At 35.0% G+C, this 18583-nt stretch overlaps 1 protein-coding gene across 2 annotated transcripts in view; it reads left to right on the top strand.

Moving 5' to 3' along the window:
- LOC134265167 (uncharacterized) overlaps positions 1-18583 on the top strand; it is a 94499-nt gene that overhangs the window by 63357 nt on the left and 12559 nt on the right. For both annotated transcript variants that reach the window (XM_062747421.1, XM_062747422.1), the window contains exon 12: positions 14824-15447. In XM_062747421.1, coding sequence (XP_062603405.1) covers positions 14824-15447 — 624 coding nt within the window. The remainder of the gene's footprint in view (positions 1-14823; positions 15448-18583) is intronic.

Here is an 18583-nt window from a genome sequence, read left to right as displayed (position 1 = left end):
GAGTCCTTTACCAAAATTGTGAAATTCATGGCCCTGGGGTCAGGGGTTCTTGTACTAGGGCGGGGCTAAATAAGTATATAGTGAAAATGCATTATTTCTTTGAAAATCTTCTTCTCTGCTCCTGGGTATTAAATAAACTAACTAAGTACATAGTTATGATGAGCAAGAGTGCCTCTACCAAAATTGTGAATTTTATGGCCCCAGGGTCAGGGGTTCTGGTGTCAGGGCGGGGCTCTATTGATTATATAGAGGAAATACATGAATTCTTTGAAAATCGTCTTCTTTACTCCTGGGTATTAAATAAACTAACTAAGTACATAGTTATGATGAGCAAGAGTGCCACTACCAAAATTGTGAATTTTATGGCCCCAGAGTCAGGGGTTCTGGTGTTAGGGCGGGGCTCTATTGATTATGTAGTGAAAATACATGAATTCTTTGAAAATCATCTTCTCTGCTCCTAGATTTTATATAATTTAACTAAGTACATAGTTATGATGAGCAAGAGTGCCTCTACCAAAATTGTGAATTTTATGGCCCCAGGGTCAGGGGTTCTGGTTTTAGGGCGTGGCTCTATTGATTATATAGTGAAAATACATGAATTCTTTGAAAATCTTCTTCTCTGCTCCTAGGTTTTATATAAACTAACTAAGTACATAGTTATGATGAGCAAGAGTGCCACTACCAAAATTGTGAATTTTATGGCCCCAGGGTCAGGGGTTCTGGTGTCAGGGTGGGGCTCTATTGATTATATAGAGGAAATACATGAATTCTTTGAAAATCTTCTTCTTTACTCCTGGGTATTAAATAAACTAACTAATACATAGTTATGATCAGCAAAAGTGCCTCTGCCAAAATTGTGAATTTTATGGCCCCAGGGTCAGGGATTCTGGTGTTAGGACGGGGCCGTATTGATTATACATGTATAGTGAAAAAACATTAAATCTTTGAATATTTTCTTCTTTTCTCCTAGGTTTTAAGCAGATGAATTACCTATATAGTTATGAGCAATCCCTAATCTTCAAGAATTGTAAATTTCAAGGCCCCAGGGCAGGGCTCGAGCTGTGATTCGCCATTGTCGCCAATTGCGATTTTTTTTCAACAGTGGCGAAAAAAAATTCATAAGTGGCGAAAATGATTTTTTTTTAGTTGTACCATGTACAAAAATTGTGTAGTCCTGGTTAGCTCCTTTGTTTATTCAATGCTATATGCATATTTCCGGAAAATGCAGCGTTTAATTGTATAAACACAACCATTTTTAATGATTATACATAATTGTTTCTTCAGAGTGTTTTGTTTTTATTTTCTAATGAAAATATGTTGTGTGGTAAAATAAAAATATTTTTTTCTTTAGTTACTTAAATGATATTAATATTCTATTTATTAAATTAAATTTAATTAATTAATTCTCTGGTAAAATTTTACTACTTTTTTACATTGAAAAATTATTGAACTTTAATTTTTTCTTTAATTAATTTTATATTTATTTTGACTCAAATTTTACCTCTGATTGGTATATTTTTACATTGTTTTTATTTTCCAAAGGAATTAATTCTCAGGTAATTCATATAAAAGCATTCACAAAAACAGACTATAGCCTGTTAATCACTCAGGTGTAAAAATCAAAATGTTGGCTATGTGGGAATAGGATTTTTCAAAATGTTGGCTAAGTGGGAATAAACCTGTTTACAGATAACTCCCATTGTGTATTTAATTCAGCAGAGGTGTGAAAATTGAAACCTACATGTAGGAAATCACGTCTCGCTTGAACGAACACAGCCGACTAGGTAACTAGCCTGGAGCAATAAAGGGTTTCAAATATAACTTGGTTTAAACAAGGGGGGGGGGGGTAAAGTGTTATTAGGAGATGAAGTTAGTAAATAGAAAAAAATTATCAACAAAATCTGGATCTATGGAGATCGTTTTTTTTTTAAACCGAAAGTAGGGAAACATGACGAAAATTGTATACATTGGCTTCAAATTTTACCTAATGAAAATTGAAAAATGTGTACATTATGTCATAAACTGACAAATAGTGAAAAAGAAATTGGTTTGGAAACAGAATTATCGTAGTAAATTACACTGAATTATTTACAATTACACAAGCTTGCATATTATACCCTGGAGTCTAGAGTCCAAGTTGTTAAAATAAAGTCAAGTTTTAAATCTAATTCTCATTACTTTTTAATTACTTCTTTTCCCAATTAATTAATGAAATGATGAAAATTTACATTTTTAAAAAATGTCATATATTTTTACTACGTCTGTAGCCCCCCCCCCCTTCCCAGGCAAACAAAAAATTATAAACAAGGGGACATTTTCTGTCAAGAGTTGGCTGTTATCAATTCAATATCAAATTAACTGTATAATTCCAACTTTATTTTTTTTTTCAAATGGACACTACCATAAGCTTTAAACATAACAATTTTAAAACAATGTCTGTAATAAACATAATAAAAAAAAGGAATAACATAAAGTGTAAGTGGATTGTCGAGAAATCAGATGTAATAATGCTTTTCCTTTTGTCGCGATAAGTGGCGAAAAATATTTTCAGTCCAGTGGGAGCCCTGCCCCAGGGTCAGTTGTACCATAGTGGGGGGGGGGGGGGGGTGGGGAGGCTGTACTTATGTACTGAAAATGAATGAATTGTTTGAAATGTGCTCCTTGGTATTAATCAAATATTTTTGAAAAGCAAGTATTCCTTTCAAAAAATAGTGCAATGTGTGGATCTAGGCCTAAGAGTCAAGGGTTCATGTGTGGTAGCGGCACTACTGATTATTGCTGAATATTACTGATTAGTTGAAATGCATTTTTTGTTCCCCTACCCTGCCTATGGGTATAAAGTAACCAAACTAAGGAACTGCTAAGTGTATAGTTATGATGACCAAATTGTAAATGCTATAGCATCTGGCTTAAAACATGGATCAAATTCAGTCACTGGGAAGTTGTTGAATAATGTTCAGGTGACCTATAAGGCCCAGGGGCCTCTTGTTAAAATTTTTGCAATGTGTGGACCTAGGATCAGGGGTTTATGTCACAGTGTTAGGGGCACTACTGATTATTGCTGAATATTACTGTTTAGTTGGAATGCGTTTTTGTTTCCCTACCCTGCGTATGGGTATTCAGTAACCAAGCTAAGCAACTGATTAGTGTACTGTTATGATGATTAATGGTGCCTCTTTCAAAATTGTGAATGCCATACATCATCTGGCTTAAGTTAAAACATGAATCAAATTCAATACACTGTAACTGGAAAGTTGTTGCATAATGCTCAGGTGACCTATAAGGCCTGTGGGCCTCTTGTTCAATTAAGATTTTAAATTTTACTCCGCAAAATAGTTTCCTAAGAACTTTGAAAATAAGTCGTTTTGAGGAATTATGAATTTAAAATAAAGGATGAATAATTCCCTTAAAGAAATTTCTGATAAGTGACTTATAAGTGATTTATTTTTTTATACTTATAAGTTGTTTATTCTGGACTTACACTTCACTGATACATTTAACTTATAAGTGACTAATAAGTTACTCATTAGGATTTTATTTGCAAATGAGCTACTTGACATTTAAGTCAGTGACTTATGAGTGAGTATTAGGACATAGTCACTTATAATGACTATAAGTGACTTATAATCTAGCATTAACCCTTCATACTTCATCAAGTATGATTCATCTAAAAGTCACTTATAAATGAAGTTTAACACTACCGTTAAAGGGGCATGTACACAGTTTCAGACAAAATTTTAAAATTTATTTTTCCATTTTTACAAATATTTACATAGGGTCTTTCAAATGATCATAAAAAATTTGAACGACAGTTATCCAGATACAAGTCAGATTTAGAGCTCCAAACCTCTGTTATGTAAACAAGGCTAGTGTCATGTTTTTGTTTACACAGGTTAATTCGTTCAAAGTAGATGATTTCAAATAAAAGTAAATTTTAAATAGGATTAAAGCGGCAATACGGCTGCAAATCGTGTGCTTTTTAAATTCAAATTTACCCAATATATCATTCATGAATAAGATAAAAAGTTGAAGTAAGCATATCATTCATGAATAAAATGGCATAAAAAGCTAAAAGCATTCTGAGAAAAAATAAATTGATTCCAGACTCCTTCATATTTCTCACCTGTGAATCAGCTACAACATTAGCAATTTTTTTATCCTCAGCTGAACCAAACAATTTCATAGTAAGCCCACATAAATCTTTAGAATTTTTTCCAATGTGAAAATGCTTTCGAATAAAAATCAGCATCTTTATGAGAGTTTCTAAATGCAACATCAACATTTGGTACGCAACGCGTATCTTTGATTTACTTATGCCAACTTAGGCGGTGTGTTCTCCGTGCGTTCGTTGACGTTGTGGCATCTTGCGGCAAAACACTTATTGCACATTGTACACCTATGATTCTTGTGTTAAAATTCTATTTACATGCTATTGGCCCCTCAGCATTTCTCGGTAAATACCTCAATTTTTACCCTATGACAATTTTTTCCTTCACTCACAAAATATATAAAGCGGCAAAACTCTTTATTGATTATATAGTGAAAATACATGAATTCTTTGAAAATCTTCTTCTCTGCTCCTGGGTATTAAATAAACTAACTAAGTATATAATTATGATGAGCAAGAGTGCCTCTACCAAAATTGTGATAATGAAAAATATAACAATGGGACAGCTTTGCTTCATCTAAAGAAATGATTAGAGATTGGGCTATATAGTTGAAAATTACTACAGTCTGAATTACCCTTCTTATTATACCCCGCTTCCGCGAAAGCGAGGGGACATGAAATCACATTTAACTAACTGACAGTCATTAAAACGTTAACTTTTAATTAAATAGAGCTACTTTCATACTTCATATGTGTATTCCTTTTGTTAAGACCTCACGTGCCTGAAGATGGCGGTTAAGGCAGATAGCTTTTTAAAAAGTATGGATTTACATGTAACCATACCAGACATGCAACTTTTTGGTTTGATCCCCCCCCCCGCCCTCAAAGAACAGAAAACATGAGTGTACAGTATTGAAGGTAATAAAAAGGAAGTCATATAGACCCAAGTGTAAGACGTAAAGGCCTACCTAACTGTTTTACCTCATGTTAGGAATTTTACTAATGAATAACCGAACTTTTTAAATAAACATAACTTATCAAAGATATTTCTGTATCTGGTATAATAAACAGAAATACGTTATAAACACAGTTTAGAGCCTGACACTTTCTTCAACTGTAATAATGCTTTTCCTTTTGCAACAACTACATTTTGAGTAAGATGTAAAATTTCTCTTTCTTATGTAAAGGAACTTTTCTGGAAATTGTACTGATTAGTTATGTTCTTTTTGCTCTCCTCATTATCCTATTGTAATGAAGAGTTGCTCACGTTTTTCTTGAGGCTCGTAAGCGATTAAAAAGACTCTTACAGCTGCACTCCTACCATCAGCAAGCGATGATTGCAGCTTGATCATCGCACGATTTTTTTGGAAAGTTGTTGCATAATGCTCAGGTGCCTAAAAATAAGGTCAACTGTGGGCCTCTTTTCAATTAAGATTTTAAATTTTACTGAATGCAAAATAGTTTCCTAAGAACTTTGAAAATTCGTTTTGAGGAATTATGAATTTATAATAAAGGATGAATAATTCCCTTAAAGAAATTTCTGATAAGTGACTTATAAGTGATTTATTTTTTTATACTTATAAGTTGTTTATTCTGGACTTACACTTCACTGATACATTTAACTTAAATGACTAATAAGTTAAAATTAGGATTTTATTTGCAAATGAACTTGACATTTAAGTCAGTGACTTATGAGTGAGTATTAGGACATAGTCACTTATAATGACTATAAGTGACTTATAATCTAGCATTAACCCTTCATACTTCATCAAGTATGATTCATCTAAAAGTCACTTATAAATGAAGTTTAACACTACACATGTTAAAGGGGCATGTACACAGTTTCAGACAAAATTTTAAAATTTATTTTTCCATTTTTACAAATATTTACATAGGGATTTCAAATGATCAAAAAAATTTGAACGACAGTTATCCAGATACAAGTCAGATTTACAAGCTCCAAACCTCTGTTATGTAAACAAGGCTTGTCATGTTTTTGTTTACACAGGTTAATTCGTTGCAAAGTAGATGATTTCAAATAAAAGTAAATTTTAAATAGGATTAAAGCGGCAATACGGCTGCAAATCTCTCTGCTTTTTAAATTCAAATTTACCCAATATATCAATTCATGAATAAGTTAAAAAGTTGAAGTTTTTATAAAATAAATATTCTCTCCTCATGTAAAATTAACGTAATTAAATTCTGCCGGAAAATCAAGGGTCATGCAACTTAGTTCCGTTTATTTGTACCACGTGAATTCTAAAATGGCACGTGCATACAATGTAGGGTTCACAATTATAATGGAATATTAAGTAAAAGCAATTCTGAGAATCAAAATATCTTAAATTGACTCTCCGGTAAATTAATAATTGTTAACATATTTGTCTGCATTCAGACAAATTTAACATGATTATAAATACAAATGTTGACGTTTTAAGCTCACCTGTGAGCTTTTCTGATCACATTTTGTCAGTCTGTCTGTCTGTCTGTCCATCTGTCTGTAAACTTTTCACATTTTCAACTTCTACTCAAGAACAAATTGGGCCAACTTTGACCGAACTTGGTACAAAGCATCCTTGGGTGAAGGGGAATTTAAAATGTTAAAATGAAGGGCCAAGTCCCCTCACAAGGGGAGATAATCAAGAAAAAACAAAAATAGGGTGGGTCATAAAAAATCTTCTCAAGAACCACTGGGCCAATAAGACTGAAACTTATGTGGAAGCACCCTGGGTACTGTAGATTCTAAATTGTTCAAATCATGACCCTAAGGGGTTGGGCGGGGCCACAATTGGGAATCAAAGTTTTACATAGAAATAAATAGGAAAAGTCTTTGAAAATCTTCTTCTCAAGAACCACTGGGCCAATAAGACTGAAACTAATGTGGAAGCACCCTGGGATAGTGTAGATTCTAAATTGTTAGGTCACCTGAGTAAACTCAGGTGACCTATTGCTATCCGTTTTCGTCCGTCGTCGTGCGTCGTGCGTTGTGCGTTAACATTTGAACATTTTCAGCTTCTTCTCTGCAACCACTGAACCAATTTCAACCAAATTTGGCACAAAGCATCTATGGGTGAAGGGGAACAAAAATTGTGAATTTCATGATCCCTGCCCCCCAGGGGCCTGAGGGGTGGGGCCAAAACCACTAAAATTAATGCAATCTTTAAAAATCTTCTTCTTTACTCCTGGGCATCAAGCAGTCAAACTGGTTGCATGATTGTAATCAGCAATGAGTCCTCTACCAAAATTGTGAAATTCATGGCCCTGGGGTCAGGGGTTCTAGTGCTAGGGCGGGGCTAAATAAGTAGGTAGTGAAAATGCATTATTTCTTTGAAAATCTTCTTCTCTGCTCCTGGGTATTAAATAAACTAACTAAGTACATAGTTATGATGAGCAAGAGTGCCTCTACCAAAATTGTGAATTTTATGGCCCCAGGGTCAGGGGTTCTGGTGTTAGGGTGGGGCTCTATTGATTATATAGTGAAAATACATGAATTCTTTGAAAATCTTCTTCTCTGCTCCTGGGTATTAAATAAACTAACTAAGTATATAATTATGATGAGCAAGAGTGCCTCTACCAAAATTGTGAATTTTATGGCCCCAGGGTCAGGGGTTCTGGTGTTAGGGTGGGGCTCTATTGATTATATAGTGAAAATACATGAATTCTTTGAAAATCTTCTTCTCTGCTCCTGGGTATTAAATAAGCTAACTAAGTGCCTAGTTATGGTGAGCAAGAGTGCCTTTACCAATATTGTGAATTTTATGGCCTCAGGATTAGGGGTTCTGGTATTAGGGGGGGGGCTCTATTGATTATATAGTGAAAATACATGAATTCTTTGAAAATCTTCTCTGCTCCTGGGTATTAAATAAACTAAGTGCATAGTTATAATGAGCAAGAGTGCCTCTACCAAAATTTTGAATTTTATGGCCCCAGGGTCAGGGGTTCTAGTGCTGGGGGGGGGGGGGGGGGCTCGATAGATTATGTAGTTAAAATACATGAATTCTTTCAAAATCTTCTTCTGTGCTCCTGGGTATTAAATAAACTAACTAAGTGCATAGTTATGATGAACAAGAGTGCCTCAACCAAAATTGTGAATTTTATGGCCCCAGGGTCAGGGGTTCTGGTGTTAGGGTGGGGCTCTATTGATTATATAGTGAAATACAGGAATTCTTTGAAAATCTTCTTCATTGCTCCTGGGTATTAAATAAACTAACTAAGTGCATAATTATGTTGAGCAAGAGTGCCTCTACCAAAATTATGAATTTTATGGCCCCAGGGTCAGGGGTTTTGGTGTTAGGGCGGGGCTCTATAGATTATATAGTGAAAATTCATTAAATCTTTAAAAATTTTCTTCTCTGCTCTAGGGTATTAAGCAGATGAACTACCTATATAGTTATTATCTACAAGGGCCCTAATCTTCCAGAATTGTGAATTTCAAGGCCCCAGGGTCAGGGGTAATATGGGGGGGGGGGTGTACTTATATACTGAAAATGAATGAATGGTTTGAAATCTGCTCATTGGTATTAATCAAATATCAAGGCCTAAGGGTCAGGGGTTCATGTGTAGTAGGGGCACTACTGATTATTGCTGAATATAACTGATTAGTTGAAATGCATTTTTTGTTCCCCTACCTTGTGTATGGGTATTGAGTAAACAAACTAAGCAACTGCTAAGTGTATTGTTATGATGAATTAAATTTAATCACTGGAAAGTTGTTGCATAATGCTCAGGTGACCTATAAGGCCTATGGGCCTCTTGTTCAAATCATGACCCCCCCGAGATTAGGACGGGGCCATAATGGGGAATCAAAGAAAGAAATATATAGGGAAAAAAATCTTCTTCTCAAGAACCACTAGGCCAGAAAAGCTGAAACTCATGTGGAAGCATTGGTTGGTAGTGTAGATTCTAAATTGTTCAAATCATGACCCCGGGGGTTGGGCGGGGCCACAATTGGGAATCAAAGTTTTACATAGAAATATATAGGAAAAGTCTTTGAAAATCTTCTTCTCAAGAACCACTGGGCCAGAAAAGCTGAAACTGATGTGGAAGCAACCTGAGGTACTGTAGATTGTAAATTGTTCAAATCATGACCCAAGAGGGTAGGGCGGGGCCACAATGGGGAATCAAAGTTTTACATAGAAATATATAGGAAAAATCTTTGAAAATCTTCTTCTCAAGAACCACTGGGCCAATAAGACTGAAACTAATGTGGAAGCACCCTGGGATAGTGTAGATTCTAAATTGTTCAAATCATGACCCTCAAGGGTTGGCCGGGACCACAATGGGGATTCAAAATTTTACATAGAAATATATAGGAAAGATCTTTGAAAATCTTCTTCTCAAGAACCACTGGGCCAGAAAAGCTAAAACTGATCTGGAAGCACCCCCAGGGGTAGTGTAGATTCTAAATTGTTCAAATCATGACCCCCGGGGGTAGGGCGGGGCCACGATGGGGGAACAGAGGTTTTTTATTGAAATATATAGGAAAAATTTTTGAAAATCTTATACTCAAGAACCACTAGGCCAGAAAAGCTGAAACTGATGTGTAAGCACCCTGGGGTAGTGTAGATTCTAAATTGTTCAAATCATGACCCCCAAGGGTAGGGCGGGGCCACAATGGGAATCAAAGTTTTACATAGAAATATATATTAAAATCTTTGAAAATCTTCTTCTTAAGAACCACTGGACCAGAAAAGCTGAAACTGATGTGGAAGCATCCTGGGTAGTGTAGATTTCAAATTGTTTAAAGTATGATCATTGGGATAGGGTAGGGTCACAATATGTATTACAAGGGGGAAATCTGGTAAAGAACAATATGACAAAAGATTCTCAGGTGAGCGATGTGGCCCATGGGCCTCTAATGTTTGTATTGGGGTGCAGAAAAGGAAAATCCACCAAATCATATGTCGTCGCGGCAAAATGTCAAACAAAATATATCTTTCTGTAGTTCCAATACAATTTGCACTTCAAATGGCAATAATTTTTATATGTCATAAGTGCATTTTTACGTTGAGTTTACACTGATTTTTTTTCTTTGAAAGCCATGGAGATACCAGAAATGATAGCAAGTATTAACAAACCTGTAGGGTAGAACCTTTGCGAGCCCCACGTGAATGTCGCGGAGATCCCGTTTCTTCTTCATCCAATGATTATATTAATCTCCCAACTAAATTTTTGTCAGGAAAGTTCTTTTTAATTTCAAGCCCTATTTTTGGTTTTGTTTTATGTTTTGGTCGACTTTGTCAATGTAGCAGGCCTACCGGGCTTCCCTCTCTTACGATGCTGTTTTGTTTATGAAAACTATACGCATGCGTGAATAGCATGGAATGTGGAACCTGGAACACATTGTGATGTATATATTTATGGACCATAAATAATTATTAATTTTAATGAAATAATCAGAATTATTTACTTATGAAATTTGTAATTTTCTGAAAATGTATACATGAATGAGTATGAAAAAAAAAACCAAATCCTATAGGAAAATTTTAACAAGTCTGTTTTTGAAGAGATGCGCCGTATTGTCACTTTAATATTCGACAGTTACTATTGATTTTGCTGAACTTCAGTTTGTTATAGATATGATATTTTCTTTATGTTAACAAAAACAAGGCACGAGCCTGGTTTACATTATGAAGAACTTTAAGTTCTGTATCTTCTTCGTTAATCAACAAATGATGCAGATGTTCATATTTGCTAATCAATAGATGATGTATTGGATAGGAATTGTAAACATTAAAATTGGATTTGAGGGGCAAAGTGAAAACCATCTATCCTTCTGTGTTCAATAAACCAGAAGTGAAAAAAGAATTAGATAGATTACACGATCAGTACGTACTGGTTCCTGCCGACAAAGCAGGTAACAACATTGTCTTCGTTTGTAAGGCTCATTACATAAATTGCATTCTAGAAGAACTTGGATTTAATTCTACAAGTGGTAATCCTACTTATACATATACTTCTCTTTCTAAGGAAGAAATTCTTCAGAATCACCTGTCAGTATTGAATACTTTTAATATTCCACAGAGCCAAATGAATTTGAACTACGTTATATATATTGGATTCCGAAACTTCATAAGAGTCCTTACAAACAAAGATACATTGCAGGTTCCAGTAAATGTTCAACCAAGCCTCTTTCGTTACTTCTCACTAAAATATTGACAGTAGTGAAGGAAAAACTTCAAGAGTACTGTTCAACTATATATCCAAGAAGTGGTGTAAATCAGATGTGGATACTTAAAAATTCTAAAGAACTTTTGGACAATTTGAAATCACAAGACTTTACAAAAATCAACAGCATAAAAACTTACGACTTTTCAACTTTATACACAACAATTCCCCATGACAAATTAAAATCCAGGCTCTTTGATATCATTGACAGCTGCTTCTTCAACAAAAATGGAACTCGTAAGTTTACTTACCTCGTCATTGGTCATTTGAAAAATTATTTTGTTAAAACAGATTCTGATTGCACACATAAGTACTCTGAAGTTGACATCAAGAAGATGCTTGAGTTTCTGATTGACAATATCTATGTGGGTTTTGGAGACCAGGTATTCCAACAATCTATTGGAATTCCCATGGGTACAAATTGCGCTCCTTTATTAGCAGGCTTATTTTTATATTCATATGAAGCAGAATTTATGCAAAATCTTTTACGTGAAAAGAAGAAAACACTTGCTGTGGCCTTCAACTTGACATTTAGATATATCGACGACGTATTGTCTATTAATAATGATAATTTCCATTCCTACGTCGACACGATATATCCTGGTGAGCTTGAAATAAAAGATACCACAGAGTCCGACACTTCTGCTTCATACTTGGATATTTTACTTGAAAAAGACACTAATGGTAATCTAACAACCAAACTATATGATAAACGTGATGACTTTAACTTTTCTATCGTCAACTTCCCTTACTTATGCAGCAATTTACCTTCATCACCTGCATACGGAGTATTTATATCTCAGTTGATTCGATACGCAAGAGCATGCTCTACGTATGAACAATTTCTTAAACGAGGTAAATTATTGACAAGCAAGTCGATGAAACAAGAATATCAACAGTCTCGTTTAAAGTCATCATTTCGTAAATTCTATGGTCGATACAATGACCTTGTCAGCAAATACAATTTATCATTGAATGAAATGCTGACTGACGTTTTTCATACCAATTGTTAGTCCATTATTTATACACTGAATTGACCACGGATTTTTTCCGTTATATCCTGATTATGACAACGAGTACACGGTGGGTGTGACCGGTCAGCAGGGGATGCTCACTCCTCCATGGCACCTGATCCCACCTCTGATGTTTCGGGGGTCCGTGTTTGCTCTGCTCTTATTTTGTATATTTGTTTAATGGACGTTGAGATTGAATACTGTTCGTTATTTCCATATCCTTCATTTAAAAAATCAGTTGAAACTGTGTCCAGGCTCCATTAAGATTTTGATTTTAATTTAGAACAGAACTTCCAATCGTGCAGGGGTTGCATGATATGTTTAAAGCTTTTCTTTTTACATACATGTACATATACGTATGTATCTGCACTTTACATGAAATAATCATAATTTTTATCATGAACAAATCCATTTCATATGATATTCTTGGATGATGCATACTTTACATTTTAATTCAGTTTAAAGACTAGAATGTTGGACAAAAAGGCAACAATTTAGATTTAATGACCTTGAGGCTTCTTCATGTTTAGCTCACCTGAGCTGAAGGCTCAAGTGAGCTTTTCTGATCACATTTTGTCCGGCGTTTGTCTGTCTGTCCGTCTGTCTGTCTGTCTGTCTGTCTGTAAACTTTTCACATTTTCGACTTCTTTTCAAGAACCGCTGGGCCAATTTCAACCAAACTTGCCACAAAGCATCCTTGGGTAAAGGGGATTCAAGTTTGTTCAAATGAAGGGCCACGCCCTTTTCCAAGGGGAGATAATTATGAATTAGAGAAAAATTTATGGCATTTTTAAAAAATCTTCTTCTCAAGAACCACTGGGCCAGGAAATATGAAACTCATGTGGAATCATCCTCAGGTAGTGTAGATTCAAGTTTGTTCAAATCATGACACCCAGGGGTAGGGTGGGGCCAAAATGGCCGACCCAAGTTTATCATAGAAATATAGGAAAAATCTTTAAAAATCTTCTTCTCAAGAACCACTGGGCCAGGAAAGATGAAACTCATGTGGAATCATCCTCAGGTAGTGTAGATTCAAGTTTGTTCAAATCATGACCCCCGGGTCTAGGGTGGGGCCAAAATGGCCGACCCAAGTTTATCATAGGAATATATAGGAAAAATCTTTAAAAATCATCTTCTCAAGAACCACTTGGCCAGGAAAGATGAAACTCATGTGGAATCATCCTCAGGTAGTGTAGATTCAAGTTTGTTCAAATCATGACCTGGGCCTAGGGTGGGGCCAAAATGGCCGACCCAAGTTTTACATAGAAATATATAGGAAAAATCTTTAAAAATCTTCTTCTCAATAACCACTGGGCCAGGAAAGATGAAACTCATGTGGAATCATCCTAAGGTAGTGTAGATTCAAGTTTGTTCAAATCATGACCCCTGGGCCTAGGATTGGGCCAAAATGGCAGACCCAAGTTTTACATAGGAATATATAGGAAAAATCTTTAAAAATCTTTTTCTCAAGAATCACTGGGCCAGGAAGGATGAATCTCATGTGGAATTATCCTCAGGTAGTGTAGATTCAAGTTTGTTTAAATCATGACCCTTCGGACCTAGGGTGGGGCCAAAATGGCCGACCCAAGTTTTACATAGGAATATATATAGGAAAAATCTTTAAAAATCTTCTTCTCAAGAACCACTGGGCCAGGAAAGATGAAACCATGTGGAATCATCCTCAGGTAGTGTAGATTCAAGTTTGTTCAAATCATGGCCCCTGGGGCTAGGATGGGGCCAAAATGGCCGACCCAAGTTTTACATAGGGATTTATAGGGAAACCTTTAAAAATTATTTTTTCAAGTACTTTCAAAGCTATGATTAGTGATATTAATATGGAATCAGTTTCAGGTAGTGTAGATTCTAGTTTGTTCAAATCATGAACCACTAGGGGAGGTTAAAATTTAAGCCCCCCCCCCCCAATAAACTTTCAGTTCTGATCTGATATGTGCTTTTTCCTAGCCAATGTGCTCAGGTGAGCGCTGTGGCCCCTGGGCCTTTTGTTTTGAAATCTTAAAGCAACTGAGTTAATTGATTCAAAATTTCAGATAAAGGAAGTTAAACTAAAAAGATGAAGGAAATAGAACCTACTTGATGTACCTGATGTGAAGGCATACTCAAAATAAATCTGAAATCTCCAACAACATCTCTCACAGACACTAACTTAGTTTCATGTGCAGAGACAAACTTTCTGATTAGTTAGTTTGAATATCCATAATGCTACTTGAGAGAAGTCTAGTATACTAGGATAAAAATTCTAAGTCCGACTTCTTCTGGCTCATATCATACTGATCTTCACTTATAAGTGAGGTATAAGTGAAATACTCAGTATTCACTGATATGTAGCTCATCTTTACTTATAAATGAAGTATTAACGGAATCTATTGCCCCACTTATACTTACTTTGAATTATAGTACACTTATAAGTAAATTTCAAAATTTATAAGACTTTAGTTTATAATTTATACTCAACAAGTTTAACTGTAAATTTATTGTTTACAAATTTATGATGGCTTTTAACTTTATATTTTTCAGGTAAAATGGGATATCCCAAAGAAGTATGTGCCAACTGTTATGCAAGCAGTGTTGTGAAATACAGTAGTGGCATTACTAGTGAATCGCAGGGATTAAGGGAAATCCATTTTGTGGATCAATCTGCAGAAATGATAACTTTTATCGAGTCAGTTTTTAGTAATCCAGATATGATTGAAATTGTTGATTTACAAGAACAGAGAGTCACTACTGATTCCTCATTATATCCAACACCTATTGATGAAACTGGAAGTTGCTGGCTTAATCAATATCTTTCAATACAAGTGGTGAACACACCAATATCTAAACTAAAATCTTCACCTATTGCAACACTGGTGTATGATGAAAGTTTAAAACTGGAGAAGTCTGCATTTGAGGCATTTCGTTCTAAATTCAAGAGTGGCAAATCGAAAAGCAAAAGTCAAGTTGGAGATATTGAAATACATCAGCAGCATGATCTAAGCAAAAGTTTTATCAAAATCATGCATGTGGTTTTGCCTACTTGGAGCAATAAAAACCCAATTCTTGACACATTTTGCAAAGATTTATCTCTTTGCTTTGCCAAAATCTTTGAAAAAGCTATTGAGGAAAGTCTTTTTGATTTGACATTACCCTTGTATGGAACAGGTGAGTAAGAATTTTTATTATGCCCCTCCTTTGAAGAAGGGATGGCATTTTGCTTTGCTGCTGTTTGTAGGTCGGTCTGTAGCTTTACCATCATTTTCCATTCATTTTATTTGCAGAGATTGTACATATTGAAATGAAATTTGGTATTCAGGTTTATCATAAGAATATCCAGGTCAAATTCTGTTTTGGGTTCGATCGATCAATTTTGTATAAAGTTATGCCCCTCTGACTTGGTAGCTAGATTAAAAAAAACAAATCATGGATTCTTGGGTATGTTGGTGGATTGTAAATTGTTTAAGCAAGAATTTGTCACTCATATGGAAATGCACCAGTTGCCGGTGGAGAGCTGCAAATTTTATCCTATACTGGACACTCAGGACGATTGAGCACGGAGGAATCTTTTTCATGCCAGCACTACTGGGACTGGTATATACGATCTCATCCAAAGGACCGGTCTCCAAGTCCCACAATTGGATTCGAACCCACAACGTAAATAAGGATCAACTCCTTACTTTGCGACTCTAGAGCACACACTCTAACCACTGCACCATAGGGGCAACGACTCTTGAGTAGGATAGGACCCAAATAAGGGCTCATAGTTCAAAATTAAAATAAAAATAGGAAAAATAAATCTTTTCAAGAAGTACTGGACTAGAAAAGGGAGATTTTCATTGTAAGTACACTTATAGGAAAAATCTTTCTTATAATCAACTTGACCAGAAAAGATGAAACTTTTGCGAAAATTTTCTGTAGAGAAGAATGATTCTAAACAATCATATAGGGTAGGATGGGGCCACAATAGGGGTTCAAAGTTTCACATGGGAATATATGTTTATATAAAATATTCTTTAAAGAATGTTCTTAATTAAGACACACCAAACAGTCAACATAATCAATATGAGCTCCTCTGCAAAAGTTTGAGGGTTATGTAATTTTAAATATTGACTGGTAAAAAGAATTTTCCCTTATTGATTTGGAGTCTGATTAGAAAATCAATTTATTGTGATGTTATGATATCCTCACAACTTCCAAAAAACATGTCATAATAAAAAAAAAACGGAATACAATAAGGCCAAAATAAAAAATACCTTTGTTTCCCCTAACGCGACCGACCCAATTAAATCGCACCGACTGAAAAGATTTTGTAAATAAGATGATTCAAATATTTTTTTTATTGTTAACCAAATTTTATAAAATACAATTTCATCAAAATCAGTTTTTATCAGAACGGCCGACATTGTTCTACTGTGATTTTCAAGCATTTGTTGGAAACAAAATGACGTCCAGATGTGATTACAGGGCATTAATTCTTCATAAAACAATGGCGACGTCTCAGTCTTATGCCTTTAGCTAATTAGAATTCTTCACTCTTGAAACAATTCGATATTAAAATTTACAATGACTAATTAAGAGTGTTTCGGAGGTATCTTGGCGTCTCCATGTGAGTGAATAAATTTTTGAAAGGGACGTTAAACAACAAACAAACAAACCTGCCTTTGAATTTAAGGTACGTAATACATGGTAAGGCCCGCCTCATGAGTAGATGAGGGGCCCACCTAGTGAACACATCATTCAATTTCACTGCATTTTATTTAATTTGCGTTTTGTTCTAATAGCCAGTTCATCCATGTTCCTATGTTTACTATATGCTATTATGGAACCATAGGAGTTGTTGTAAATATGTCTGTATATTCATCCTGATAAATATAATTCAGATGTCCTCATGCCTTTTTTTAGTGGATAAACTTCGTGACTATGGCATTGTATATTGCATTGTAATCATTTGCAGATTCGGGTTGATTCAATTAAATAATGTTAACATACTCTTTCCAAATAGTTTTGAAATCATGATTCAGCTTCCTGAGACGTCCAGTGTATTTTTCTTTAATTAGGCCCTTGAAGATTGGCTGTTTCTTTGCTTTTAATCCCTTCGAGATTTGTTAGGAAGACATTTAAACATTTCCCCATTGCTTCAAATTTAGACGTACTCAGCACTTTTTTGCCATTAAGCAGTGGGGGATCTTTTTTGAGCTAGCATCTGCTGCGACACTGGACATAAATTTTATGGTCCCCTATGAAGGATCGTTTTCAACGTTACTCATTGGGTTTGAACCTGCGATTTAAAATTACCCACTTATTTCTTAACTCCAAAGCATAATGCTCCAGAACCACTGCAAATCTCATGGCCATCAAAAAGTACATTGATCGTCAATAAGCTCTGAAGGCTTATGGAAGGTTTGAAAACATATACTCGTATGTCTAGTTTGTGCGTATTTGAGAATCTTGTCTATTTTATTCAATTAATATAAATGTAATGGCGTGAGATATTTCACAAGTTAAACTAATAGCCCGGCAGATATGTGAAAAGATTGGAAGAATTGTGCCTTTAGTGATACAAGCATAAAAATTTGCACACAGTTAGTACATACCTTTACAATAATTTTTGGAGGTAGGGACATTTCAGATTCATCACTGGACTGAAATGGCGGCCATTTTAAAAATGGCGGGTATTATTGTATATTTTGGCTACTAATTCGGCAATGTTGTGCATACTGTATATAAAACACGATGTAATAAGCGTGTGTTTGACTGCTATGTACATTCCATGCAATATCTTTATAACTTAAGTGACTGTTATGAACTTTTTAACAAATTAATGCTTTTCTGTTTCTGCTTTCAGGTAATGCTCTTATGCATATTAACCACTTTCATGAACTAGCTGCTAGATGCTGATTCCCATTTTCACACTGACTGAATTATATTGGTGCATACTGCCTGAATTACAATTGTGAATTAATTTTAAAAACATGAATTTTGCTTTTAAACGGCATATGTACGTGTACGATACTTAGCATTTTGTTCACAATTCGCTTTCTTTTGTACTTTTCTTATTTATAAAGGTAATTTTCAATTAAATTTTACAATTTATTTTCAAAGCTGCTGTCAGAAAATAAAATTGTTTACCTACCTACCGACTCAACTTGAGAATTTAGGGTCGGGTTAGGGGAAACAAAGATATTTTTAATTCCGGCCTAAGGACAAAATTCAATAGCTTATAGGTCTTAGCTCACACTAAATGCAGATAAATTATTAAAAACAAGATACTTTTTAATGAATTGATTTTCATATCAAAACA

The sequence above is a fragment of the Saccostrea cucullata genome, unplaced genomic scaffold (genome assembly GCF_032062105.1).
Source record: "Saccostrea cucullata isolate Sc308-1 unplaced genomic scaffold, CSIRO_AGI_Scuc_v1 ctg693, whole genome shotgun sequence".
Taxonomy (NCBI): Eukaryota; Metazoa; Mollusca; class Bivalvia; order Ostreida; family Ostreidae; genus Saccostrea; species Saccostrea cuccullata.
Note: the sequence above shows the minus strand (reverse complement) of the source record. Positions and strands in the feature narration are given on the sequence as shown.